The sequence below is a fragment of the Pagrus major genome, chromosome 10 (genome assembly GCF_040436345.1).
Source record: "Pagrus major chromosome 10, Pma_NU_1.0".
NCBI classification, from domain to species: Eukaryota; Metazoa; Chordata; class Actinopteri; order Spariformes; family Sparidae; genus Pagrus; species Pagrus major.
In genome coordinates, this window is record NC_133224.1 from 11,117,575 (window position 1) to 11,144,483 (window position 26,909).

Here is a 26,909-nt window from a genome sequence, read left to right on the forward strand (position 1 = left end):
ACATGAGACTGTACTTCAATCCTACTTATCCACATACCTAATTGTACCATTCAAACACCCACCAACAATTCCTTTTCCAGTTTCCCTACTATGCTCATGAGAAAGACCACTGTGTAAAACCACAACGAAAATACCTCAGAACAGATCACCAGGGAAAACTTTCTTCGAAGAAATGGTATAAAATCATAAAAAGTCATGTTGTTTGCTCTGAAACATGATAAATTATTGTGTTGGATCAGGAAATTGTTCTTTGGGTGTTGTTTTTTTAGATAGCATGATAAATAACCCTGTTATCACGAGAAAACGAGCCTTGTTGTCTTGATAAAAAAAAACAATTGCAAGCGTGGCCGTTCTCGGCTTCCATACACAAACTGTTCAATTCTTTAGATCGGTGTTAAAAATCCGGATTGCATCCAGTGTAATGAGAAAGACGAGATGAAGATGCAAAACTCAACTCTATATTTTTTCCTATTTGACTTTGTCACATGTGTAATATTACTGCATTGTGGTGTCATCATGCAGACGTCAAAGTCGCTGAGTGAGTAGGGACACTGTAGCGCAGAACGCTGCAGTAACACGGAGGAAAGCCATCATCCATAACAATGAAATATTTAAATACATCCATCTTATCAGCAACAGGGGTTAGACTGTGGGTAGATGTGAACATAAACTGCTTTGCCTCCTCACTATTGATCTTATTTAATATGAATGACGCACCAGTTTCCAGAAGTAGCTGGAGTGAGAATCATGTGTTTTTATGGACGCTGTCAACATGAAAATTAAGAAATTCAAACATCCTGGACCGTAAGATGTGATACGGCTTTATGTTTGAAAATCTGCCCTCGTCGATCACACTTGGTGTTTTTTATCAGGAGAATAAAATCGTCTGTCATCCATTTTATTCTCAATAATGGAGAGATGCAATCCATGTTAAATATTTTACCTGCAGTTTGGCCGCATTCATTCACCAGAATTATGGTTATTTTAAGCACTCAACACCCACTTCAACATTTATATTGCGTTATTGCCAATATCTATTATTAATTTGAATGTTGCAATAGCCCAAAGAAAAGAAAAAAGAATGAAGAAAAAGAACATTTCACTTTCTGTTGACCTTTGTGACCTGTTATTTGGATGTTTTCGTATATTCACAATTCAGTCGTATGCAGTATTTTCCACATCCTTGTATGGAGAAAATACAGTAATCAAAAGTATCAGTATCATATTGCACACGCGGTGTCAGGTGCTTTGCGGCTTTGATCAGGCTTAATCACAGTGATGTGAAGGACTTTAACCCACGGAGATGATCATAAAGTTGCCATTCATTTACAAAATGATGCTGCAGAAAATTTGAAGCCGTCAGTTTGATAACTTTCTTCGATCTTGAAAATGTTGCTTTTTGGGTGACTCACAGGAGGATACAGCTCATAGATTTACACAGCTTTTGGTCGATCGGTGCACCTTGTTATGTTTTAGTTTACAGCTCGATCACTTTTGTTCATACTGGGCTTCCATAGAATGCATACCCACCTTTTGGCACATTTTACAGTGTGTTTTGATAAATAAAGATCGATTTTGTGAAACTGACATCGTGCCTGCCCTGGATATCCACTGTGGAACCACGTACACTGTAAATGACTGCACTGCCTAGTCGTTATTGCATTTTATGTACTTTTTTTTTTTACAAATGCCTCTGTTGGCTCCGACTGAAATGGTTTATTTCACATGAAAGCAGCCTGTAGCCATCTTCAGAAGTGTGTGGCATTGCAGTGACATGTGCGCACGGCAGGGTCTCTGAACACAGTCTGGCCTGTGATCTTGAATTAGATGCAAAAGCTCTCTCGTCAAGATGTCATGCGATTTTCAGGCCGGCGTTTAACCTTTTGTAGGAGGAATTCCAACCACATTATTTTTTAGTCAAAGTATACTTAACTCCTAGAACTGCACTCTTGCAGCGTGTCTGGGGTCCGAGCAACAAACATGCTAATCTCTGGTGTGTACCTTATGTTTGCATCTGTATACAGCTGAGCACTGATTCTTCATTACAGGCGACAAACAAAAAGATTGGATGTAGAAAATTAGTTTTGCTGCATCAATGCTTTGGACAAATGTAGATTCTAGGTGAACGTACTTCTTTCTGTCTACTATTCACTTTTTATTTAACAGAATGCTGAATACAGTGTTTAGACATTATGCCGTTGACACGCTGTCCATGTTTTATATGGGGTGCTCTGTCTTTTGAGTAAATCTCTTGAATCTATTGAGTCATAGTTGCCTTTTTTTCTAAAAGCGTTCATATCAAGATGGAATTAAAGGAAAGAATGATTTTTTTTAAAAATGCAAGTCTTTTTCACGAGCAGCTTGGTAGCAGTTTCACTTCTCTGTGTTCAGTATGTTATATACTCCGCAATGCTTTTCAGGTGATGTAACACTGTCTCGTACTGGCCGTTGCACATGCACCCGCAGCGCGGACGATCATCACATATTAATGAGGTCATCAAGGGGGAATGAGCATGGCATAACGGCTCAAGTGCCAGTTTCGTGTTAAACAACACCCGATTCGTGTTATCTGGCAGTTTAGTTTCTCCCTCATCCATTCAGTTGCTCCGTTCCCGCCAGTCATCACTTCTTTTCTCAGTGACGGAGAGACGACTCGGAGAAAAAAAAAAGTTGAGAGAAAAAAGTCCAGAAGCGCGTCTCTCTTTCCCCCTCCTCTGCTCCCACAGCTTTTTACGGTGAATTTGAGAGAAAACAAGAGAAGCGTCTCCCCCGTACACACTCCTCCGCACTCCCCTTCCATCCTCTCACATCGTTTCATTCACATTCTTTTTATTCCCCCGTTGTCTCAAGGTTACGTGTGCGCACACGAACACGAAAGCAGGAGACAGACAAATTAGCAGACCAAAAGTCAAGAGTGCACTTTAATTTCAGTCTCGGCGTTTTGAAGGCTGCACTCGAGGCCTTACTGAGCTGCAGAACAAAGCTTTGCAAGAAGAAAACTAAACTCTGTCTTTTTAATGATATTGTTCCAGTTTCTGTCTTTTTCTTCCCTGCATGTAATTAGCGACTCTCTCGATTAGGCATCATTTTATCTCAACATACATTGTAATGAGAAGGATTAAGGACCCTCACGTTGGGACCGCATGAACGGCGAATTTCAGGGCACATTTGTCATGAATACTTGAACTTAGCAGAGTCTCACTCCCCGCTCTCAGGTGCAACTGCATGTCGTGTAAGGATAGAAAATATAACCTCATCTTCAAGGTTCTTACCCACAGCAATGTAAAGGTGACTCATACATCGACACTGATTCAATGTTTTATATCGGTGTCAGAAAATGTTTAACAGCAGCCGAAACTCTTTGCCTTGAATCTTCAGATTTGATTTTAAATCTTATCCATCTAATATAAATATAATGTGATGTGGAGAGGTTATCTTAAAACCGGCCTCAAACACAATATAACACTTCAGTAAAATATTGCCAAGGCGATCACGTATGCTAATATTGAGGTTATCCTGTCAGACAGGTTGTGTAGTTACCACATTATTATCAATTATGCATGTTAATCCTGAGGTTTCCAGCTATGAGAAGTAGTCACACTGTACAAGTGACCTCAGCATTATCATGATCACCTACACACACACACTTGAAAAAAACACACACACACTCCTTCTCTCACTCTGTTTTTGTCCACTCTCTGAAGTGAAGTGAATACCAATCACTTATTTGTCCAAGGATTGTATTTTACACACGTTAAATTGATCGGTGAGCACATTTAAGACTGAAATGATTGTCACTTACAAACTGCAAATACATTTTCGAGGGTCTCGCTCATGTATGTGTCGCAAGTACGGTGTTTGTTCTGATGAGTGAGGTGCGTTGAGATGACTTGAACAGACAGCAATCTGCCGGGAACTCAACCAGTTCAGTTTACATTAATGTTAAACAGCAGTTTTATCAGAAAGATGTTTACATCCCTGTTTCACAGGCGATGCAGCTGTTCACAACAGATTCTGTCATTTTCATATATAGAAAATATTTGATTTATTTTCCAGATGTAGAAAGTAGTGCCGTACATTAACTCGAGTGGTGTGCGCACAAATAGGAGGCAGTGACACACACATCAGCATTTACTTTGTACATTTTTATAGTTATACACATTATACATACATCATGATGACTCCAAACATGACATTGACATATATACTGTTATTCCACATTATACATTTACACCACATTTTGTAAGTTTAGCTACTTTCTACTTGCTTTTTACAACAATAATTTCATCTAGACTGACGAGACTGTGCATCAAGGCCATAAAGATGTTTATAAGATACTGTGAATTGCTTTAGTTTTTAACAACTAATAACAATACAGCCAATATGTTAATAAATCATGAATATATTATTCTTTGGAATGAGTTTTGCACTTTTTTTACAGCTCAAATTTCAGAAATGTTTGTGTTTTGGTCTTCTACACTGTAAATTAAAAAAAAAAGTTGACTTTATTATAAAAAAAAGAGTCAGGAACCGATCACCTCAGCATTACCAAGTAAAGTAGACCATTAAGTTTAAGTTGTACGAGCTAAAAAGTTTTGACATCTTAAAATTATTAGTCTACTTGGTAATTTTGATGCAATTGGTTTCCTCACTTTGTCAGATTTTACAGTGTACTTTTATTGCAATGTAGTATTTTAACGCTTTATAACTTTTTCACAGCAGATAGCGAACCAGCGAATATATCAGGATGCTGAAGGTTGACAAATAACCATCACCCCTTAATTTAGTACAATTAGTTTTATTTAAACTGCTTGATCGTTTCCTGCCTTGTCCGTGCGTGCACGTGTGTGTGTCAGACGTTACTGCAGCCGCTCACAGACTTCAGGACCTGTCAGTGGTCGTGTTTGAGGTTATGTGTGTGTGTGTGAGTAGGCGTTTTAAGGTTAAATGTATGACATAACAAAGGCAGTAAACGGCATATTGGCCTGTTTAAGGTGCCTGCTCTGTGTGTGTCTGTGTGTGTGTGTGGTGGGTAAGTGGCTGGCTGAGTAGGTGGGGCTGCAGGGTGTTTTAGAGGGTTCCCTGAACCTCATCGTTTGTCGCTGTCGTTCCTTCCTGTTTCGTTCTCTCTCACTTCCTGTCAGCTGACTCAGCCGGAGAATCTTGATCTGGTAAACATCTACGCCACCGCCTCTGCACACACACACACACACAGACACACACACCAACGTGTATAGATTGACACTCATACATTTAACACATAGACACACCTTTATAACACGTTACGCGGTGAAAAAAACTTTACTGGGGTCAACCAAGATAGCCCTTTACACACGGCTTATACAACAAATGTAACTAAAAGTGTGTAAAACTAGAAAGAAAAGGAACTACAGAAAAAGAACTACAAAAAAAAGTGCCAAAAAGGCGGCGGGACATTAGAAAAGACCATACATACACACCAAAAAAAAAACAAAAAACAGAAAGGACATGAAGGCAGACAGATGAAAAGCCAGAAGAAGAAAGGCAGGGCAAAGGAGTGACAGAGAGAACAAAGTTGGGCGCATGAGACGTGAAGAGAGAGATAAGGACGGGCGAAGAGACGGAAAGTGAGACAGAGAGATGGAGGAGGGGGGCAGAGAGATAAAGATAGCTGAAAGGAGGGAGATCCGTCAGCGTTTGTTTCCTCAGGATGTGGTTACCACGACGACGAATAAGCTTGAGAGGCAACATCACTACCCGCTGGTCCTCTGTGACACCTGCAAGTGTGTGTGTGAGTGTGTGTGTATGTACGTGTGTTTCAGTAACTGAGTGAGTAAATGTGTGAAAAAGAGATTGTACTGTATGTGATGGTTGTGTGCGTGCGTCCATTTTGCTTTAGATATGCGTGACAGACTGTGTGTGTGTACGTGTGTGTGTGTGGAGTCAACACATACACAAAAGAGAGAGAGAGAGAGAGAGAGAGAGAGAGAGAGAGATAGGAAGGACTATGTGAAAGGTTGAAAATCCGAAGGGAGGAAATAATTAGACAAACACTCGAGACAGTGCAGAACAAAAGAGCAAACCAGAAAGGTGTCAGAGAGGACGATGAAGAAAATCAGAAGAACAACTAGGACCCGAAAACATGAACAACAGACGACGAACATGTGTGAAAAGGAAATTAAGCGCCAAGGACTGGTAAAACTAAAACCTCAAAACGCATACAGTGTATTTGTCTCTTCATCTCATCTTCCTTCGTTCTTTCTCTTTCTGACTCACTCAGCGTCCTATTTAGAGCAGAATGTGGTTTCAAGACAGAAAGAAAGACAAACCAACGAAGACTTTGAATGCAATGTGAATGTCTGACAAGCTGCCCTCGCTCTTCAAACGCTGTTTTTATGAAGTAGATGATATTTTCAAGGTTAAAGCTGAAAAGCGTTTTCCAACACTTGCAGTGGGGTAGCAAATGTGTTGTCTCTTTAGCTCCCTCTTCTTCTTCTGTGGTGTCAGCTCGGCACAAGTGCTCAATGCGTTTTTCTTAAGACGACTTTGCAGACATTTCCAATCACAGTTTGTAATCTAAACTTCAACGCAGACGTTAGCGTGATTACTCAGCTGGAGTACGCATGCTAAAAACTGCTAATCGGACCTTGATTCAGAATTTTAACAAAGGCGGCAAAAATAAAGTAAAAGATTCAGATTGAAAACTTTTAGATCAGGGTGTCAGACTCCATTTCATCCTGGGCCACATCAGCAGTGTGGTTGCCCATCAAAGGGCTGGTTGTTACATCATCGCCTATGCATTTCATTATTATTGGTTTTAGTAATGACTAGCTTTGAAAGCATAAGTCTAGGTACAAAGAAGACATACTAGCTTGTCTCTGTGGAGCACAACCATGTATTCTCATCTTACATTTCCTGTGTTGGCTTTTCTTTTCTTGGACATTTTGCTAAGTTGCGACTAGTTGGCTAGAGAGCCACTGCTGGAAATGGATATATTATATAAAGAGCAACAGGGGTGCATATTTTTTTGCTAACCCGGAAGTTGGCATTGTCCTGGTTCCTGTCACAAGAAGCCTATGGGATTTTTCAACTGGATTTTGCAGAAAATAAGTCCTGTGGCAAACATAAGTTTATGATACTTAGATGTTTTGTTCAACAAGATAATCTTCACAAATGAACACCACTTTTCTGATTTTTCAATAGTAGTTGGCTGCCAATAAACTACATCACGGTCGCATGACTTCTGCAGCTTCTTACCACATTATACTACACACAGAGTTAGAATAGTTTCCATCTAAATCTGCCTGTAAAGACGCACTAGTGCCTAGATGAGTCTCCGTGTTTGGCATGATGAAGTTTAAAGTCCCTGACAACTGGTCTCATTTAGCCACTTGTTAGCAACCACCTTTTTAAAGACACGTCAACACTTTACAATTCACCTGTGGGGTATTTACTGAGGTATTTTATGTCGAAGAGCAAAACTTTAAAATCGCTTAAGCTTGTGTTAAACGCTGACCTTATTTCAGGCATTAAACCAAAAACCAATTCAAAAAACCTTTTGATTCCAAGACATGAGTACGGATGCGCAAAAACGCTAACTGATTATCTTTACTTAGGACTCATCAATGCAGCACTCTATAAAGACGCTATCTTGGGTATACTGACATCTAGCAGCTTGATGCCATTAGTATGCAGATATCAAAACTGGAATGCATTCTGGGAAATGTAGTTTATGGAGAACAAACTACTGTAACAAAAAATAGATTTTTACTGTGCAAATTATATTCTTTGCAAGCTGAAACTACAGAGGACACATAGCTCACCTGTCCATATCTTCAGGATTCTCTGGTAAAAACCATGTGAAACAGATAAAATCATTGGCAGTAGATATATAGCTAAAATTTCTAATTAGGTCACAGAATGTGCAGCAACACATGAGTAGTAAGCCTACGAGTTCAAGTGCTACAGCTTATGTTGTGACATGATTTGTATTTCATTTTCTTCATTCATACTCACCCGCTCTTTCTGTCTGTCTCCTGTAGGCACTATAGCCACACCCAGCGAGCCATCATGGACGACCGTTCATCCACACAATCCTTCCCCAATCTCCACCACCACCACCATCGCCACCGCCCACCCTTTCACATCACCTTGCCCAGCCTTCAGAGCCCGGATCTGGGATATCCTACTCCGCAGCCTCCCCTGGACCCTCTGGAGCAATATGGAAATAGAGTGGAAGAATCCACGACGTCCTACCCGACTTCAAGCACCTCTTCTGGGGGAAGGAGGACAAGCACTGGTGGTGACAGAGGCTTGCTGAACACGAGTGTGAGCGGTTTTGATGGAAATGCTAACTTGGGTGGCCATCTTGACGGAGAAAGTGGGATAGGCAGCCATTTTGCTGACACTTGGTATGGCAGTAGCAAAAAAGAGGACATCTGGGAGGACGGGGAGAGTTGTGAAAGCACCGCAGATGATTATTACAACAAAGGGGATTGCTACCGTAATGCAAATGATGTTTTTTACGCCATGAATTGTGGCAGTGAGGAAGGAGTCAGGCATAAACTCAGAGCAAACTATAACCATGTAAACTATGAAGCTAAAAGCGAAACAGTTTACAACAGGGAGGCTAACACTAGCCTCTTTACCAAACAAACTACTTCCTACAACAGAAATGTGGTGGGAAGCTTTAGCGACAGCAGCGTAGAGTACTGTAGGACTGATTCAAGAGTGAGTGATAATTATTTAGGAAGAGAAGAGGATTATGGGTCCAGCTGTGGCTCAGGTGAGGATCAGCTTCAACCAGCAGATGTTGAGGGACCCTGGCTCAGTGTTTCCCCCTCGAGTCAGACCGGAGAGAGCAGGTGGACTCACTTGGCTTCACCTATCGGCATCGGCAGCGGGACCTACACTCAGAAACTGGACTCCTTCTCCGAGGCGTTCCTCTCCCACCGAAAGAGAAGATTCCCTGTGTTTCCCAGTGTGGATGCCTCTGGACAGATGTGGGAATTCGGAGAAACCCCTGGTCTGGTCAAGAAGTCAAGGCACAGCTGTGCTTTTGATTCAGACTCCCACCTGCCTCCATCCTCCTCTTCTTCACCCACTCACCCGTCTCTCGCGTCTTTCCCCTCTCCTCCCACATCATCTCACTTCGCGTCTTCTGTTCTCAGTCCTCCTCCCACACCCTTACCTCCTCCTTCCCACTCACCCTCCAAAATGGACTCTCCCATTGCAATCGGCGGCACCGGGCATTCAGTGTCCCAGGGGGGAGAATCGCTCAGTGCGGTCCAGTTTTTCGCATCCCGCCTTCAGTCTCTCCCATCCATCCACTCCTCTGGGATGATATGGAAGTTGCCATTTCTGGCAACCAGATTTTCACAGTCGTCAGGCGACCATAGCAACATCGACGGCAACTATGGCAACATCGCAGGTGAGGTATTGTGTGTGCATTTTTGTGAATGAAGAGAGATTTTCTAGAGTCATCTGGAGTTTGTCAATGCACTATGTAGTTTTGCAGAATAAATTTTATATTTGGAATATAAATGAGGCAATAATACAAATTTAGAAATATTTATCTTTTGTCTATTCAGTTTATTCAGTCGTAAAAACGAAGAGTTTGTTTGGGCATAAAAAAAAATCAGTCAATGAAGATCTTTCTCTTCAGATTAAAATTCCACCCCCAAAACTACATAGTGCACCTTTAAACGTGAAGTGTGTCAAGTTAACTTTGTTTCCCCCTCTTACAAAAGCAACCGCAGGTTAATACCCACATGTAAATTTACGAGACATGTGGGTTTTCGAAGGTGAGCTTGTGAAATTTCCCAGTTCCCGCATGCAAATCACCTTTTCAGCTTTCACACTTTCACGTACGAAACCATTGGTACACCAATTAAAAAATGTTCACAAGAGATAACCAGCACACGGTCCATCCTTAACTACAGCATGTGTGCTTTGCGTTCGTATGTGGGTTTTTCACAAGAACTGATTGTTGCTTCCAAATAAACAGATTATGTCAGTGTCTGATGTTACGCTTTCCTGTCTGCAAAGATAACACGATAACAGATATGTCTGACTAGTTCCATATGACTTACTTCCATGTTGACATGATCAAGCGGTTTTACAATCGTTTTACGAGGAAATTGCTACGTCATGACAACACCGTGATTATCATCTGTTTACCCCTCTTTCTCATTTTTGCAGCCTCGCAAAACAGTCTTCAGTCTCCAGAATCGTCATTTCTCACTTCCCTCCATCCACCCAGTACCGCCTGTCCCTCCAGTACTCCGTCCCTGCATCCCTCCTTCCATCTTCCCTCTCATCAATCCCACCATTATGAGGAACCAGAAAAGATAGCCCCTTACATGGTGAGCCAGAACGTCAAGAATGGATCAGCCAATCAGAACCAGCAACAGCTACAGGTACAGTACAGCACTGTAATATGCATGTGTATTTCCTCTTGCTGAGTGCGAGACAAGAAAAGCGATAGCAGTTATGTGTTCATGCCTCCAGTTCCAAAATCATAAAGAACTGGGTTTCCAGGTTGTTAGCATACATTTGGTGAGAACCTCCTGTCGATGCCTTTTCTCCACTCACTGGATTAAAATGATTTTATCCATGCAATATTTTGTCCAATAAATGTTTGCTTGCTAACATGCTAACACAGATGTTGTTCATGGTTAAAGGAGCACTAAGTAGTTTTGGAGAAGAGATTCAAACTCAGAATTTTTATATTTTATTATTTATTATTTTAATATTAATGAGGTAATAATACAAACATATATTATATATGTATTTTTTCCATGACTGAGTAAACAAGCTGTTCTCAGAGGAAAATAAGGTCCCAGAACACTGTTTGAAGCTAGAAGGGAGACACTGCTAGAAACAGTTTGTTTATTCAGTTTATTCAGTCATGAAAACAAAGAGTTTGTTTATTTAGTTTTTTTTTGGCATAAAAAAATCAGTCAATGAAGATCTTTTTCTTCTGATTAAAATTTCTTCCCCGAAACTACAAAATGCACCTTTGATGTATACATGCCATACAGCAAAATGTTCACATTGTCGCAGTGAGCCTTCTAGCATGTTAGCATGCTGATTTTAGCACATCTGGGCCTAAGTGCAGCAGCTAGCATTGTCCAATTCACGTGACCTTGCAGGAGGTTTACGTGACGTCTGTAATCCTGGAGGTCAGGGTTAAAGAAAAGAGGGATCCCACAACAACATACGACATTCATGCATGTTTTAAAAAAACATTGCTAAGCTCTTAGATGCCCCTATGGTAGATTAAACATGATAAAGTGCCCTCTGGGGTGCCCCTCCAGTGGTCAAAACGTGGCTAAGTGCCCTCACTTTATTATAAACAGGTCTACATTAAGACTTTCTGCACTGCCACTGTTCAGTGTGATATTTACCATATATTTTTCTCTTCATTACCATTCTGTTGACTGTTTGAGATACATGCCTAAAACACGGCACTCAGAGTGACTTCCTCATACATGTCTATTGATACTGTGAGAAAATTAGAAATGCTTGAGAGGATGTTGAACGATGGATTTCAAGAACTTGTAATTTGTTGAGAAAATCAGCCGACTGGATGGCAAATTCCTTTATCGTCATTAGTTTATAAGAAGCTCATGTTGCAAAATTGGAAAATAAGGGAGCACCTTCACTTCAAAACTGGAAAACATCACTGAAATATTAGTTGGGCACTGACAGAAGGATGTTGGAGGAGGACAGCAAATAAGAAAAACACTTTCACAAGATTTGGCGCTCAGTTGATTAAGTGGGGTGGGAATTACAACATTGATGAATTTTATCTTATAATGTTTTGACTTGACCTGTTCTGCCGTGTGTGTGTATGTGTGTGTTATACATTTATGTTTGTGTGGTTAGGGATGCAACATTACCTATGAAGTCACGTGTATGTTACTTTGTGGTACTTGTGGGTGAGTGAATCATGGCATCAGATTTTTTCCAAAGAGTTATATGAATTACATACATAAATGTGTTACGGGCTGTAATACATGTAATGTATTACAAGATGTATGAGTTTACTTAGGGTGAATTGTATAAACAAACATGTTGTGCTTCTGAAGCAAACTGGGGTTACCAGGTTTTGCACATTGTCGTCACATCTCCATCAACAAACCAGGAGACCGGTTAGTGAGGAGGCACCGCTCGCTACAGCTGGAGAAGCTGTGAGGACAGAGTGGGCGGAAACATAAATGGCTGTTTGTCAAGAAATTACGTTCGTTCCAACTACATTACTGCTTCTAAAACCGCAGTCTGGTTTTTTTATTTTTAGACATGAAAAGAATAGATGCAGTGTGTAAATGAAACAGATTTACGGTTTGTGGAAGGAAGGCGTGTTATTCACCTTCAACAGAGCTTTTTGTCCTGCTAAATAGGTCATGGACCTATCTCTGTATTTGGTAAACAGAAATCAAAACTAAATTTAGCTAAAAAACATATTTGAGGACTTGCTGTTTTGGGAGCAGAAGCCTCAAACCCGCAAAAACAGGTCAGGTGTTTAGCACATACTACATTTTTCTTCCTGGCTGTTGTTTTAATCTAAACGGGACAATCCTGACAGTGTTAATCGAAATGTCCTTGTTTTCTTACAGCAACAAGTGTCCCAGATCTACACTGGAACTCTATTTCCCAGTATCCTTCACTCCAGCAGGGGTCAGAAGAGGGGCCGCTACACTCCTCGACCCCTACTTAATCCTGCACGCAGGGGGAGTGGGCTGTACTCCTCCCTCTCGTCTCTCCAACACAGAGAAGAGGAAGCAATATGTGGGGGAGAAGAAGATCAGGGCACTGTGTCCCCGTAAGTTAAAGGCTGAGAGGAAATTTGCTTGAGGGCCCAAGCAACAAGTGTTCTGTGTAATTACTGTGTGTATTTTGATGCAGACTCAGATTCTCATGCAGGTTAAACAAACTGTATTTCAAAAACAAATGTTTAAAATTATGACGCCCTTCCCCTCCTTCTTTGCTTCTCTCCAGGTGTGTCAACGTGGGCCGTGATTTCCAGGCAGAGATTCCTCCATGCTTCGCAGGAGGCGAGGGGTCAGGGGTGTTGTCGCCAGAGGACGAATCCCCTCGGGAACAGTTGCTCTGGAAACCGTGGGAAAAGCTGGAGGAGAGTACCGACTCAGAGGACCAAGGTAAATGTAGACAGTAATAGTTAGATAGACCCTGACAACATATCAAGAGTTTTGTGCATTGTCTATTATGCTAACTGCTGCTGTTTTTGTGTGTGTACGTGTGTGTGCACAGTGGGGAAGCTGTTGTCCATGTGTATTTCCAGCTGTTTGCCAGGAGGGGGCAGTAACACAGAGCTGGCTCTGCACTGTCTGCACTACTGTCAGGGGAACACAATGGTAATACTGACTGTCTGATACTGATCTTTATGTATTCTTCATTCATTTGTTTACCATGCACTCATTCCATCATTTTCACAATTCCCCCATCCATCATCACTTACTTCCATGCATCATTATTCACATATTCTTTCTTTCTCTTTCTTTCTTTCTTTCTTTCTTTCTTTCTTTCTTTCTTTCTTTCTTTCCTTCCTTCCTTCCTTCCAGTCAGTTCACCTCAGAACCATTGCATGCCTCATCTCTCTCTTCTCTACCTTCTCCATCCCTCTCTCCTGTGCAGGCCACACTGGAGATGCTGCTGTTCTCACAGCCCTCGCCCACCGGAGACTACCACTACTCTGGTAAACCTTTGACCTTTGACCTCACTCTAACTCTTGCCCTTCCTGTGACTAGTAAAGGATCATTCCCAAACTACCGCCTGACTCGTTGAATTGTTTTTGAGGTGAATTCAAATCAAACAGCGACAGGAACAGGGAGAGAAAATCAACTGAAATGTGTTGCAGTCAACAGTTGTGTGAGTCAGCAAAGGAGCAACCCTTCCCACTGTACCCACAATAGTAGCCTTTGTCGTAGCCATAACCTCCTGCAACTTTCATCACATGCCACCCTCTCTCTCTCTCACTCCTACTCTCCCTCTTTGTCTCTTTAAATCCACCGAGACCGATGTAAAGAGAAGACGTTTTTCTGCAGAGTGTCCGCTAAAGCAGACAGTCACAATGGCGTCAGTCTCATTATCTCCTGAGCTGCAGGATTGTACACATTTCACAACAGGGATTGGCTTACTCGACATTGCAGACCTGTTGGTATTTGTTTTCATCGTTTGTCATGCCCTCTTTTCCCCTCACCCTCCTCTCTGTCTCTGTAGGTAGTGAATCATGGACAGACAGTGAAAAGAGTCTCTTCAATGCAGCTCTGGAAACTCACGGAAAAGAGTTTTCACACATACAGAAAATGGTATAGCTATGACTAATGCATTGTTATTTATGCTGCATTTTTATGTACTTTGTGTTCGTATACCCACACACACATGTATAAACTCTGACTAGTTCTGCAGCTATCTATATATTCTGCAGAATTTATTTATCAGAACGTTGCAACAAGATGGAGATGGCAAGAAGCCAGAGTAAATGCTCATGTTTCATTAGCTAGCGTGAGCGAAGATCTCTTCCCTTCAGCTCATGAACTCCCTTTACAGTCACTTAAAGGTGGTAGTTACTGTGCGTCTGGCATCTGTACCCTATAATTTGAGTGACTGTGCTGACAAAGTGCCATTAAACTGCAGATCCACTGGTTACCTTAATGCAATCTTACACAACTAGGGGATTAACATAGGTGCAACAACAGCCCTTCTAAAGCACACTATTCACAGGGGAAATGACTGCTTGTCGCAACTTGTTGAATTGAAAATATCAGTTTAAAGTGTTCAGGCTCGGGTACATATGTTAGCTTAATATCTGGAATCAAACGAAATGGAAGAAGTTGTTCTGTTAAGTTGATTTTTTAGTGCTAAGTATTAAAAAAGTGCACGTGTTTGTGTGTGAACCTTCCAGGTGAGGACAAAGACCGTGGGCCAGTGCGTTGAGTTTTTCTACCTGAGCAAGAAACTCCAGGACAAGCAGAAGAAACAGAAGGAAGAGGAGAACAGAGATGGAGAGATGCAGCAGCAGAAAAATGTAAGAGACACGTGAAAGAAGCAGTCTGGGATGTAATGTTATAGTAGACCTGCAATGCTTTTTTGTTTTTTTCGAACTTTTCATTGGTGTTTTGTTCTCATGCATGTAAAATTATTTGCATAATTTATGCCGAGTGGCTAGTTTGGCACATAAGAATTGATTAAGCACAGCTGCTCTGTTGTTGTTAGCGTTGCTGGCTCAGACATATGTGAGGTAACCAATCAGAGGAGACAGGGGGGCCTTAAAGAGACACGAGCTAAAACCAAGCATTTCAGACAGAGGGGGATTACAGTGCTGCAGCACGTGTTGTTTTTTGAGCATTAAAGTATTTAAACCTATTCTAGTAGTAACCCAAAATAAACTGAGTTTGCATTTCTTTTCCAAAACTACATAATGCCCCTTTAAGTTTGGTTTTTGTGGTTTTATTCTCATCCTCTTTCTATCCCTCTCTTTTTTCCTGTCATTGTTTTCCTGTGGTGGTTTTTCTATTCCCGTGATACTCTGTGGGCTCCACTGCATCATGCATTCCAATCCCTGACAGATACGACTCGTAGAGTAGAAACACAGAGAAACAAATATAATAGTACAGTGTGCATGGCGTAGTAAAGGATATGGAGTACGTGTGTAATCATGTGTAACGAGTTAAATGCATTAAAAGGTTATCCCATGTGGAATGCAGCTCAACGAGTCAATCACAGCATGGTAGCTTACAATTGGCCCTGTTTCCATAGGTAACGCCCACCTGTCAACCAGTGAGCAGACAGTTTGGACTGGAGGAGGCGGTTCCTGTGCCCCCATTGGCTAGTTTCTTCCCCTGCAAGCTGTGTGGCAAGTGAGTAGGACCAGTCTTACTAGAGGAAGCTCCAGGACAAACTCTCAGTGTTTGGTCTCAATGGGAGCCAACAGATGGTTTCAATTTACAAGTCTTCTTTACAATCCTGTCTTTTCTCCTCTCTTCCCTCACTCCAGAATGTTCTACAAAATCAAATCCCGAAACGCTCACATGAAGATCCACCGCCAGCCTCAGGAGGACTGGAGCGACAGGCGGCTGCAGCAGCAGTTCCTCACCCAGCGTCTGACTCTCAGTCGTCCCACCAACCTCATGCCAAACCCAGGCAGTGCTCTGCTGCAGCCCCAGGCTCCAGCTCGGACCTTTTCCTCCCCTGGCCTCCCTGTAACGCAAAGCAATGCAGACAATGTCCTCAACTCTGTAACCAATAGCAACGGCATCCCTCCCAGCAATGCAAGTGTCCTAGATCCCAGCACCGTGGTAACATATAGCAACATCGCTGTGTCAAACTCTCATGTAATCACTAATAATAATGGCGGAGACTCAAATCAAAGAGAGCCCACCACTGTCTTACCTTTCCACCAATCATGGGGCTCATTCGGACACGACTCCGCTACCTTCTACTGCAACACGGAAGGGAAAGACGATGTAGGAGCTGGGACAGTGGGAGGAAAAGAGCCGGTCAACTGGCAGTAGTGTTTAACCCTCTCAGAAGCATTACTACTACTGAGGCCTGAGACTCATCACACATTTTTTTTACGTCGAAATGAATTTTAATTCAAACTTCAGTGCTTTTTCAAACATATTTTAAGAAAACCTGATAATTTTTTGCATGTTTTTGTTGTAAAATGTGTAATTAAATGTTTTGCATATTCAAATGTTTATAAATTTGACATTTGAATAAAATTTGAAACCTTAAATTTGTCTTCCGGTGTCTTTGACTTCAGTAAAACCACAACTTGTTGCATAAGAAATGTTGATTTGCAAGCTTTTGGCCGTGCCCTTTGTGTGACATCATGTGGTGAACTATAACTTCCCCCAATCCAGAATGTGGTCGTGATGCACCTAAAAGCAGAAGAGAAGAGGAAAAGAGAAGAAGAAGAAGCAATTTGACCCCTGACCTTGGCCTATTCCTCCATTTGTTGTCCACAAACTCAAACAAATTACAAACTAAACTAACTAGGGGATGCGGTGCAGGTGCAGAGGCAGTGGGGATATTCAGGCTGGGGAGGAGCACAGGAACACAGGAGGGAAACAACACTGGGAACACAGGTGAGCAGGAAGTCGTAAGAGCCACAAAAAAGACACAAGGATATAACTACAAAATAAAACAGGAAATCAACAAATCAATAATCCCAAACTATGACAAAAGCTGTTTTCACTGGTTTTACATATTTTATGCTAAGCTAAGCTGGCTGTTCAAACTGTAGCTTCATATTAAACAGACAGACATGATAGTGGTATCGACCTTCTCATCTAACATTCACAGAATAAGTATATTTTCCAAAATATTGAACCATTTCTTTAACTCTCAGACAGGAAACGCCAATTTGTCCTCCCTATTCAACCCTTGCTCTTAAAATCTAAAACTCATACCGGTCCTCACAAAGATAGACACATATGAGCCCACACACACACATCCACAAAGACAGAGACACTCTCAGCTTGCTGAAAGGTTTTGATATAACACCATAATGGGCTAATATTGACCTTGGTGGACCATCTCCTCTCTTGGAGCTGTCTGAGTACTTGCTCAGGATTGACCTGTTGATGGTTAACTACAGCTATGGTGTGTGTGTTTTGTGTGTGTGTCCTGAAGAGGCATTGTGAATGTGTGTGTGGGCAGCGTGCACAGTGTCTGTGTCAGAGATTAGGTCTGCAAAATTCAGATTGAGCTAAAATGAAGCGAATAAACACTTGCAAGGATGTAAAAACCAGAATCAGAGATGTCAAAAGTTCATACATGTTTGTCATTTTTTAGCTAATGCAAACTTCCAGTATCTACAAGTTGAGTTTTATAATGTCTCTTCCCTCTCTTTATGTTAACTTACCTTTCTGCAGGTTAGGTCCATTATATACTTACCTCAAAGGTGCATTTCTCAAGGCGGTGAGTATTCTTTGGTCTCATATCTTCATGAGTGTTACTGCGACTGTGACACTGATAACAGTGTTTATATGGGATTGTGTATGATATATAATGGGACGTATGTCCTTTACGTATCCTTGTTAAATAAAACCTTTAAGAAACTAAAGTTCTCAAGTTTATGACTACAGGAATATGTGTGTTTGACCTTTATTTAAAGGTGCACTAAGTAGTTTTTGGGAAACCAGAAGGGAAAGATCTTCATTGGCTGATTATTTTTCCTTAACAAGTGAAATAAACAAACTCTCTTTGTTTTCATGACTGAATAAACAAACTGAACTTAAAGGACAACAAAGTTTCATACTGTTTTACTTTGTTTATATTTGGCGGACCCTGCCAACTTTCTAGCTTCAAATAGTGTTCTGGGGACCTTATTTTCCTCTGAGAACAGCTTGTTTATTCACTTTTGGGAAAGAGAAATATTTCTAAGTTTGTATTATTACCTCATTAATGTTGTAAATAATACAATTCTGAGTTTGAATTTCTTCTCCAAAAGTACATGGTGAACCTTTAATGCATGTACCGAGCATGTATTTGTGGACATCATGTGTTACCTCTGTGTAGTTCCTCATCCTTGAACACTCCCTGACAAAAGTCCACCACGTCTAGCACGATTTGTCCGCCTGTTTTTTCAGATTCTTTCCAACACTCCACCTCCCACTTCTGCAAAATATAGAGTGTGAGCCGCTTCAAGATAATAAATGTGCTCGAGCACATGTCAGATTTGCTCTCTTTTCTTGCTCATGGAGCCATAACCCTCTATATAAATAGTTTAAGATGGTCAGAGGTTTTAGTTTTTGTACTCTAATTGGAAAGTTTTAATTTTGCACTGAGCAAAGAGAAATCAGAGGGGTAGTGACAACCCCGAAGCAGGCCTGAGTGTTGGTTGAGAGCACAAGCACGTAGATAAAGGGGGAGAGGGAGACCAGACCAATGGGGTGCGGGAATGGGGGGAACGGGGAGAGAATAAACAGAGAAGTTACTGAGCGCTGGCCATTCACCTATTCATGGAGAGTAGCTCTTTGCCAGTTGACTGAGTGCTACAACCCATCCCCACTCTCTCTCATTTGCTGTTTTTCTTTTTTTTCCTCAGCCAGTGTGGTAACAGGAAACAAAAGAAGCTTTTTTAGTCCTGTTGTCACAAGGATATAATGCTTAAAGGTGCAGTATATGAGAATTTGAGTTTGAAACATTAAAAAATTAACTACAACTATCAACAGAATGTGAAGTAATCACAGTTTTCTACATTATGTTGGAGACTGTATTGTGTATTGTGTTGAAGAGATATCTACTGAAGTTAGCATGCTAACCTGCTAGCCACAAGCCTGAAAACCTTTTTCCCTCAGTGGTCCAAAGCTCCAGTGCTAGTGCTGCAAACACCAACACTCCCCTGGTAGTCTGGCTAGCTGCACGGCTAACTGAGCTAACTTGCTAACAGTAGCTACAGTCATGGATGTACACTGAACAAAAATATAAACGCAACACTTTTGTTTTTGCTCCCATTTTTCATGAGCTGAACTCAAAGATCTAAAACATTTTCTATATACACAAAAGACCATTTCTCTCAAATATTATTCACAAATCTGTTTAAATCTGTGTTAGTGAGCACTTCTCCTTTGCCGAGATAATCCATCCAACCTCACAGGTGTGGCATATCAAGATGCTGATTAGATAGCATGAATATGGTGTGCCTTAGGCTGGCCACAATAAAAGGCCACTCTGAAATGTTTAGTTTTATCACACAGCACAATGCCACAGATGTTGCAAGTTTTGAATTGTGAAGTGTGCAATTGGCGTGCTGACTGCAGGAATGTCCACCAGAGCTGTTGCCCGTGAATTGAATGTTCATTTCTCTATCATAAGCAGTCTCCAAAGGCGTTTCAGACAATTTGGCAGTACATCCAACAGGGCCTCACAACCGCAGACCACATGTAACCACACCAGCCCAGGACTTCCACATCCAGCATGTTCACCTCCAAGATCGTCTGAGACCAGCCACCCAGATAGCTGCTGCAACAATCGGTTTGCATAACCAAAGAATATCTGCACAAACTGTCAGAAACCGTCTCAGGGAAGCTCATCTGCATGCTCATTGTCCTCATCGGGGTCTCGACCTGACTGCAGTTCGTCGTAGTAACCGACTTGAGTGGGCAAATGCTCACATTCGATGGCGTCTGGCACGTTGGCGAGGTGTTCTCTTCACGGATGAATCCCGGTTTTCACTGTTCAGGGCAGATGGCAGACAGCGTGTGTGGCGTCGTGTGGGTGATGTCAACGCTGTGGATCGAGTGGCCCATGGTGGCGGTGGGGTTATGGTATGGGCAGGCGTATGTTATGGACAACGAACACAGGTGCATTTTATTGATGGCATTTTGAATGCACAGAGATACCGTGACGAGATCCTGAGGCCCATTGTTGTGCCATTCATCCACGACCATCACCTCATGCTGCAGCATGATAATACACAGCCCCATGTTGCAAGGATCTGTACACAATTCCTGGAAGCTGAAAACATCCCAGTTCTTGCATGGCCAGCATACTCACCGGACATGAGCATGTTTGGGATGCTCTGGATCGGCGTATACGACAGCGTGTTCCAGTTCCTGCCAATATCCAGCAACTTCGCACAGCCATCGAAGAGGAGTGGACCAACATCCCACAGGCCACAATCAACAACCTGATCAACTCTATGCGAAGGAGATGTGTTGCACTGCGTGAGGCAAATGGTGGTCACACCAGATACTGACTGGTTTTCTGACCCCCCCAATAAAGCAAAACTGCACATTTCAGAGTGGCCTTTTATTGTGGCCAGTCTAAGGCACACCTGTGCAATAATCATGCTGTCTAATCAGCATCTTGATATGCCACACCTGTGAGGTGGGATGGATTATCTCGGCAAAGGAGAAGTGCTCACTAACAGATTTAGACAGATTTGTGAACAATATTTGAGAGGAATGGTCTTTTGTGTATATAAAAAATGTTTTAGATCTTTGAGTTCAGCTCATGAAAAATGAGAGCAAAAACAAAAGTGTTGCGTTTATATTTTTGTTCAGTGTATACAAAGAATAAAGTTAGCAGCAGTTAGCAGGTACAGGAAAGGGCTTATTTAACATATTTTCTCCTCAGCTACCTGTCGAATTCATACTCTAAAGCAAATGGCATATAACCAAATTAACCGCTAACTGCTGCAAACTGTAGCTGTCATTAGCTAGTTAGCTCAACTGGCCACGCAGCTAGCAGTTCTATTAGCTGACTCTGCCTGAGTACCATCACCTCTTGAGGTAAAAAGTGGTATTTCTAAGACTGGACGTCAACATTGTTGTTTCTTCACTTTCCATTAACCATTTTAGTTATCTTTTGAACATATTGCACATTCAAGGTTTTATCACTTGTGAGATACTGCACATGAGGGCCGACTGCTGTCATTGACACAGTTGGAGGTTGTGCTCTGTTATGTAATAGTTGGCAAGGATACATTATTATGGAAAAACTGCTACTTTGAAGTTTATTCACTATCCCCTCTGCTGCTGACACTTGAAATCATGTGGTGGGCGAAAGCTTTCCAAGGCTTATACTTGTATTATAGGTTGGTAAAATCTGCAGTAGCCTTTGTGGAGGCTTTCTTTGCTGGCGTATTTACATTCCAGATAGGGCGCTGATTAACATTTTATCACTGTGTCTCACTTTAGGTTAGCGGCTCGTTCTAATCAAACATGTGAGGTCCTTTTCATCCAGAATCAGGCAGCAAACTAAATCAGCATGCAGGAAATCAGTGTCACTTGTGTACACTGTGCTACTGACCCCAAGGTCACTTGGCTGATAAACATTGACCCCCATCAAACACAGTCTGTGACATTTGTGCACCCTTTTACGCACACAAAACGACAACAGAGTCAATATTGAGACACTGTTATACAGGGAAGGAGCAACATAAAAAATATTTTAGCTCGGTCCAACGTGGCCCAGCTACGTGAGCAGCGGTGATGCAGCACTTTGGCACACTTGTGGTTGGCCCACTCGGCGTGTCGAAGATGCTTCTAAAGGAGGTGTGTGAGAAACTATGAAAGTATGATATTAATCAGAACCTTTGAGAGACTTCCTGAGGAAAGGCAGAGCGGTATGATTAAAGTTCAGTGAGAGAGGGAGTGTAAGGCAACCATTTTAACTAATTAGGAATCCCACAAGATTATTGTGCCTCTGTATATTGTTGCTTATTGACTAACTACATGTATCGCCTTTGATCGTCCCATAAATGTCTGCCGCTGCCGTAAAGCTGTTGATTCTGAATGCGTCCCATTAGGAATGTCATTGACACAGACTCCGTTATCTGGAAGCGATAAGAGAACACACAAGAGTTGAGAAACAATCACGTATGACTGGACCTGTGCGTGATTATGTCTGTGTGTGTTACTGAACTTCTGTCCTTGCATCACTGCATGCAAACAAAAAAAATCTAACAAATAAAAAGTGACTTTCAATGAGATATAATAATAATAATGTGCTTTTTATGCTGTATTTCCCCTTTCAGTTACAGTTGGATCAAGGGTTAGCCATTTACAGAGTGTGTATTGTGTGCTTCTAGAGATAAAAGCATAATAGTCTATTGTCCTCTTTACAAAGCAGGACAACAAAGAACCTTTTTAAGAGCTTGAAATCAAATCCTGTCCTTTTCAGCTGTTTCCTGAGTTTTTTTTTTCTTTCTTTCAGAACACACCACTACATTCACTCCCAGTACTCACTTTTCCTCTCTTCTACTCCCTTTCTATTTATCATGTCTCACTTTAAGCTTCTTGACGAGAAGTTCACTCGAGATTTTAATCTGGCATAACTGGTTACTATCAAATTCACATAAGTTATTCTGACAATACTGTAGGTTATAAACAAAAGTAGGATGAGAACAATCAAGAATACTAGGGAACAAATTAAAGTTTATGATCATACTTGATGTCAAATAAGTACAATAAAATGTCAAGGTAACTCCAACTGGTATGTTTTAAGGTGCAATATGTAAGAATATTAGTTCAAAACATTACTGAATGTACAAAAAAATCTTAATATCAGAATAACAAACAATCAAGATGTTGATGTTTTGCATTGCAGAGCTATCTATTGAAGTTAGCATGCTAGTCAACTAGCCCCTACTCAATGGGGCCCACAAGTCCAGACCGCTAGCTGCACGGCTAACTGAGCTAACTAGCTAGCAGCTACAGTTAGTAGTTTCTCTGGTGACATTCTGTGCTTTTATTTATTTGGAGTATGAATTTTCCAAGTGGCCAATTCTTACATATTGCACCTTTAACTATATTTCAAATGTTGAGTGTGCTTTCTTCACTTTGTAGTCCAGAACAGTAGTTTAAAGGGTAACTCCGTCAATTCTACACATTCAAGTGTGTTTACAGGTGTTGGTAGGCTATCATTTCATACATGAAAAAAAAGTAGTATAAAGCCTTTTGTGGCCCCAGAGTAAGCTGCATGTAATCTGATAAATTGCCTCCAGTGATAACACTCAGTGGCTAAATTGCATTGTGGGTAATGTAGGTTGACACTGTCGGACTCATTGTGGACAGTTTAAAAACAAATGATCATAATAAAGCAGAACCAGAGACATTCCACATATTCTTCTTCCTTTTCAAAACCTGGTGCCTACATTACCCACAATGCAACTTAGCCACTGAGTGACATCACTGGAGGCAATTTATCAGATTACATGTGTAATTCCATTATTACAGCCACATTGTAGTTTATGTGCAGTGGTGCAGCGAGCTCTTTAAATGCTGCCGCTCGCTGCGTGCTGTCATGCCCTCTTCTGTGATTGGCTGAGAGCGGAGGGGGGGGGGCGTGGCTGGTTGCGTCATGCTAAAGAGAGGGATGAGAGCTTATGGAGAGAGAGAGAAAGAGAGAGAGAGAGAGAGAGAGAGAGAGAGGGAGGGAGAGAGAGAGAGATTAACAGGGAGTAGGAGGCAGGCGCAGTAGCAGACTCGTATATCCGCCAGACGGAGAAGGACGGTGCCAGCTGCTAGCTAAGTTAGCTACAGTAGAGACAGTTAGCAACTAGCTTCAGAGGTCCTAGCGCCTTGACTACATATGAGCGACTGAGCGAGTGTGCTTGTGCCTGTGTGTGTGTGTGTGGTGTGTGTGTGTGTCGACGCTTTTGCGCGCCCGCTCGGCCGTCCCGAAGTCACTCCGTCTGTGTACCTGTGTGCGTGAGCGAGTGTGTGTGTGTGTGTATATATAAACCCCCCTCATACCCACATCTTCCTCTTCCGAGTGGCAGCAGCGTGTGTGTGAGGTTAGCAAAGCAAAGAAGAGAAGGCACACACATAAACACACTGTGACAGTCGGCTGTTTACACTCGGTGTCCGGTTACCTGACAGCGACACAGCACCAGCACGTGAGTACTGATGGGTAACCTGTGTGTGTACGAGTATGAATGAGTCGCGCGTGCGCGCGTGTGTGTGGCTGTCATTGAGTGTGTTTGACCTAAACCTCTTCACTTGTCTTCCTGGCTGTCTGAGTGGCTACATGTGGGAGCTTGCTTGCATGTCAACGTGGTAACAGATGTCCCAAGCGTGGTGGTGCAGCAGCTGTGCAAAACTACATTTGCAACTTGCGTGACCACCCGGACCAACATCTGCACGTTGGAAAACTGCTTTACAATATCACACTCAGAAAGTTGAGTCATGCTAACTCTGTTTGCAGCTGACATGTGCACATGGAAACTTGAACTTGTCTTAGCAGAAGTTAGCAAAGTGCTCTGAGGGTGTTACAAGAGTCTCGCAAAATTAGCTGTTTTTTCAATGGAGTTTCGTATTAGCATGAGTTAGCCACCTGGCAAATCTTGCAGCTTTTGTCACAAGTAACCCATTGTTACTTTTTTCACCTGCAGAATGGCTGGTGAGTTTATATACTATGGTGGGGCTCCTTTACCGGAAGGAGGGATTTATATGGGATTCCTGGTATTTTAAAGAGTTGGAGGCATCGCAGTAGGGACTGTATTTCCATATGTGCCTGTTATAGACAGGAATACATGTTTACATGTTGAAACTTGTAGGTTGCATAACATGCTTGTTTACTTGTAAGCTGCACAAGAAAGGAGCCTGTAGCCGTCTGTGTGTTAAATGACCTGATTTCTTGCACTGATTCCCTGTGTTGCAGGAAATTGCTCTCTGCTCTTTCACCTTTGAACCTGTGCATGTGTGTCTGTTGTGTCAGAATCGTTGTTTGCTAGTACGGTTTGTTCATCCTCAGAGCAACCTTTACTCCGCTTTAAACAGTGGTGCACGCAGGACAGCTGTCCCATCCCAGAGCTCAGGGAGGCCCTCGTGGAGCCATACAGTTGTCTTCAAAACTCAAGGAAATCCTCCAAAAGTGACATGATCTGATTTATGCAGGAAGGAAAAGCCTTTTTTGTCTTAGCCCTCTTGAAGTGACTGTAGTGGCCTTGTGTGTTTGATGGACACGTGCCATTCACTCATCCACCTTGATGCTATTTACTGGTTGCAATAACGTCAAGGTAAAAGTTCAAGGAAAATGGGATGCATTATAGCTTCAGGGGTTTCAGTGCTCCCCTTGTCTTGAACATACCGGACTAGCTGAGCCGTTGTGATTGCAACAAGGCACAAAATAAAAAGTAAACATGCTGCGGAGTCATTTTAGTTAGCATATACCCCACAGTCATTTAGACATGGAACGTTATCAGTTGACGGTACACCTGGTGTTACTATAATTTGTAACTGTGCTGCACTGACACTGTAGACTGTATCTGCTGGGATGCACAGAGCCTGAGGATGGTCAGAGGTTATTACATTTCCATAAGCAAAGGCTTGAATAATGTGATTTTTTTATTTTATTTTTTGGTGAGCAAGCCTTTTAAATCTTATTTCCTGAAAGTTTCAAAGTCAGCCTGTGTGCTTTTTAGGTTAAATCAAATCAAGAGTCCTTGTTGTTGCAGAGAGAACATTTAGAAGTGTTTTGCATCAGAAGTGGAACAGCGTGTCTCTCTAAACATGCCACAGGAGGTGTCAGCACTTAAAAAACTGTCTGTGCTTCTAGTTAGACATTTGTGTTGCTTTTTAACATTTCACTTTTTTCAGTATGGCTTGCTGCACTACACTCCCTCGACATTTTCACTTGTTCTTCAAGGGCTGTTAGCTAATTAGGGTCCTGACCTGTTGTTGGGGTTCCCATGGAAATAAGAGTGAGAAAATAGCTTATTTATGCTTCCTGGGAAACATGGGAGTGTCTCCTTTTCATACTAGCAGGGCTGTGATGAGTTGTGTAGGAGGTGGAGTGGAATCTGTCAGAAAGGAGGAAGCTAGTAGTAAACAAAGACCGGGTACTAGTGGTGAAAATAAACTAACAATGTCCAGGGCACTCAATTACTTTCTGAAGGGGATGAAATGAAGATTGTTTTTGAACCTGTTGCTGAAGTATTTGGTCGTGTTTTGGTGAAGTACAGCCAGTTTATCTTGAGTAGGTTCATCTTGCTGAACTTGTAGGCATTTAAAAACAACTTCTGACAAAACGTTCAGCGAAATGCTCAATTTAAAGCTTTCAAGCTATTAAACACCGCAGCTCCGTTACTCACTTGACCCTCTCCATGTTATGTCCATCCTCTTGTCCAATTTGAACAAGAAAAGCATTAGCTTAAAGGGTTGGTTCAGATTTTTTGAAGTGGGTTTGTATGAGGTATTATCCATAGTCAGTGTGTTACCTGCAGTAGACGATGGTCGGCACGCTCCCAGTTTGGAGGAGCAGCTGGAGGACCAGCACTAAAGCTAAGTGACGAACAGTACTACTGTGGACTGGGCAGCAGCAAAAAGTATCTTAGCTACCTTAAATCAGGCTCATGAAAAAATAAAATCAATGTCACTTAATGTGTACACTATAATTGGAACGTTTTCACTGCTTTATCTTGCTGTCGGATCGAGGCAGAGCAGTAACTC

General features: G+C 41.9%; 2 protein-coding genes across 2 annotated transcripts in view; both read left to right on the top strand.

Annotated features, from left to right (window-relative positions):
• The first annotated feature begins 5,196 nt into the window (after positions 1-5,196).
• On the top strand, positions 5,197-16,741 carry LOC141003704 (uncharacterized). Its single transcript, XM_073475130.1, has 11 exons — positions 5,197-6,174; positions 8,022-9,409; positions 10,180-10,397; positions 12,600-12,805; positions 12,982-13,142; positions 13,255-13,358; positions 13,639-13,699; positions 14,224-14,312; positions 14,909-15,031; positions 15,763-15,863; positions 16,001-16,741. The coding sequence occupies exons 1-11, from the start codon at positions 6,122-6,124 to the stop codon at positions 16,515-16,517; spliced, it is 3,021 nt and encodes a 1,006-aa protein (XP_073331231.1). The 5' UTR covers positions 5,197-6,121; the 3' UTR covers positions 16,518-16,741.
• Positions 16,742-23,932: 7,191 nt separating this feature from the next.
• Positions 23,933-26,909, top strand: part of pcxb (pyruvate carboxylase b) — a 307,003-nt gene continuing 304,026 nt past the window's right edge. The window contains exon 1 of the mRNA XM_073474925.1: positions 23,933-24,355. The gene's annotated coding sequence lies outside the window, so the exon portion shown is untranslated. The remainder of the gene's footprint in view (positions 24,356-26,909) is intronic.

Coding starts and splice junctions, on each gene's coding strand:
- LOC141003704 (XM_073475130.1), top strand. CDS start 6,122: ATGAACAACAGACGACGAACATGTGTGAAAAGGAAATTAAGCGCCAAG. Junction 13,143..13,254: donor TACCGACTCAGAGGACCAAG/GTAAATGTAGAC, acceptor GTGTGTGCACAG/TGGGGAAGCTGTTGTCCATG. Junction 13,359..13,638: donor ACTGTCAGGGGAACACAATG/GTAATACTGACT, acceptor TCTCCTGTGCAG/GCCACACTGGAGATGCTGCT.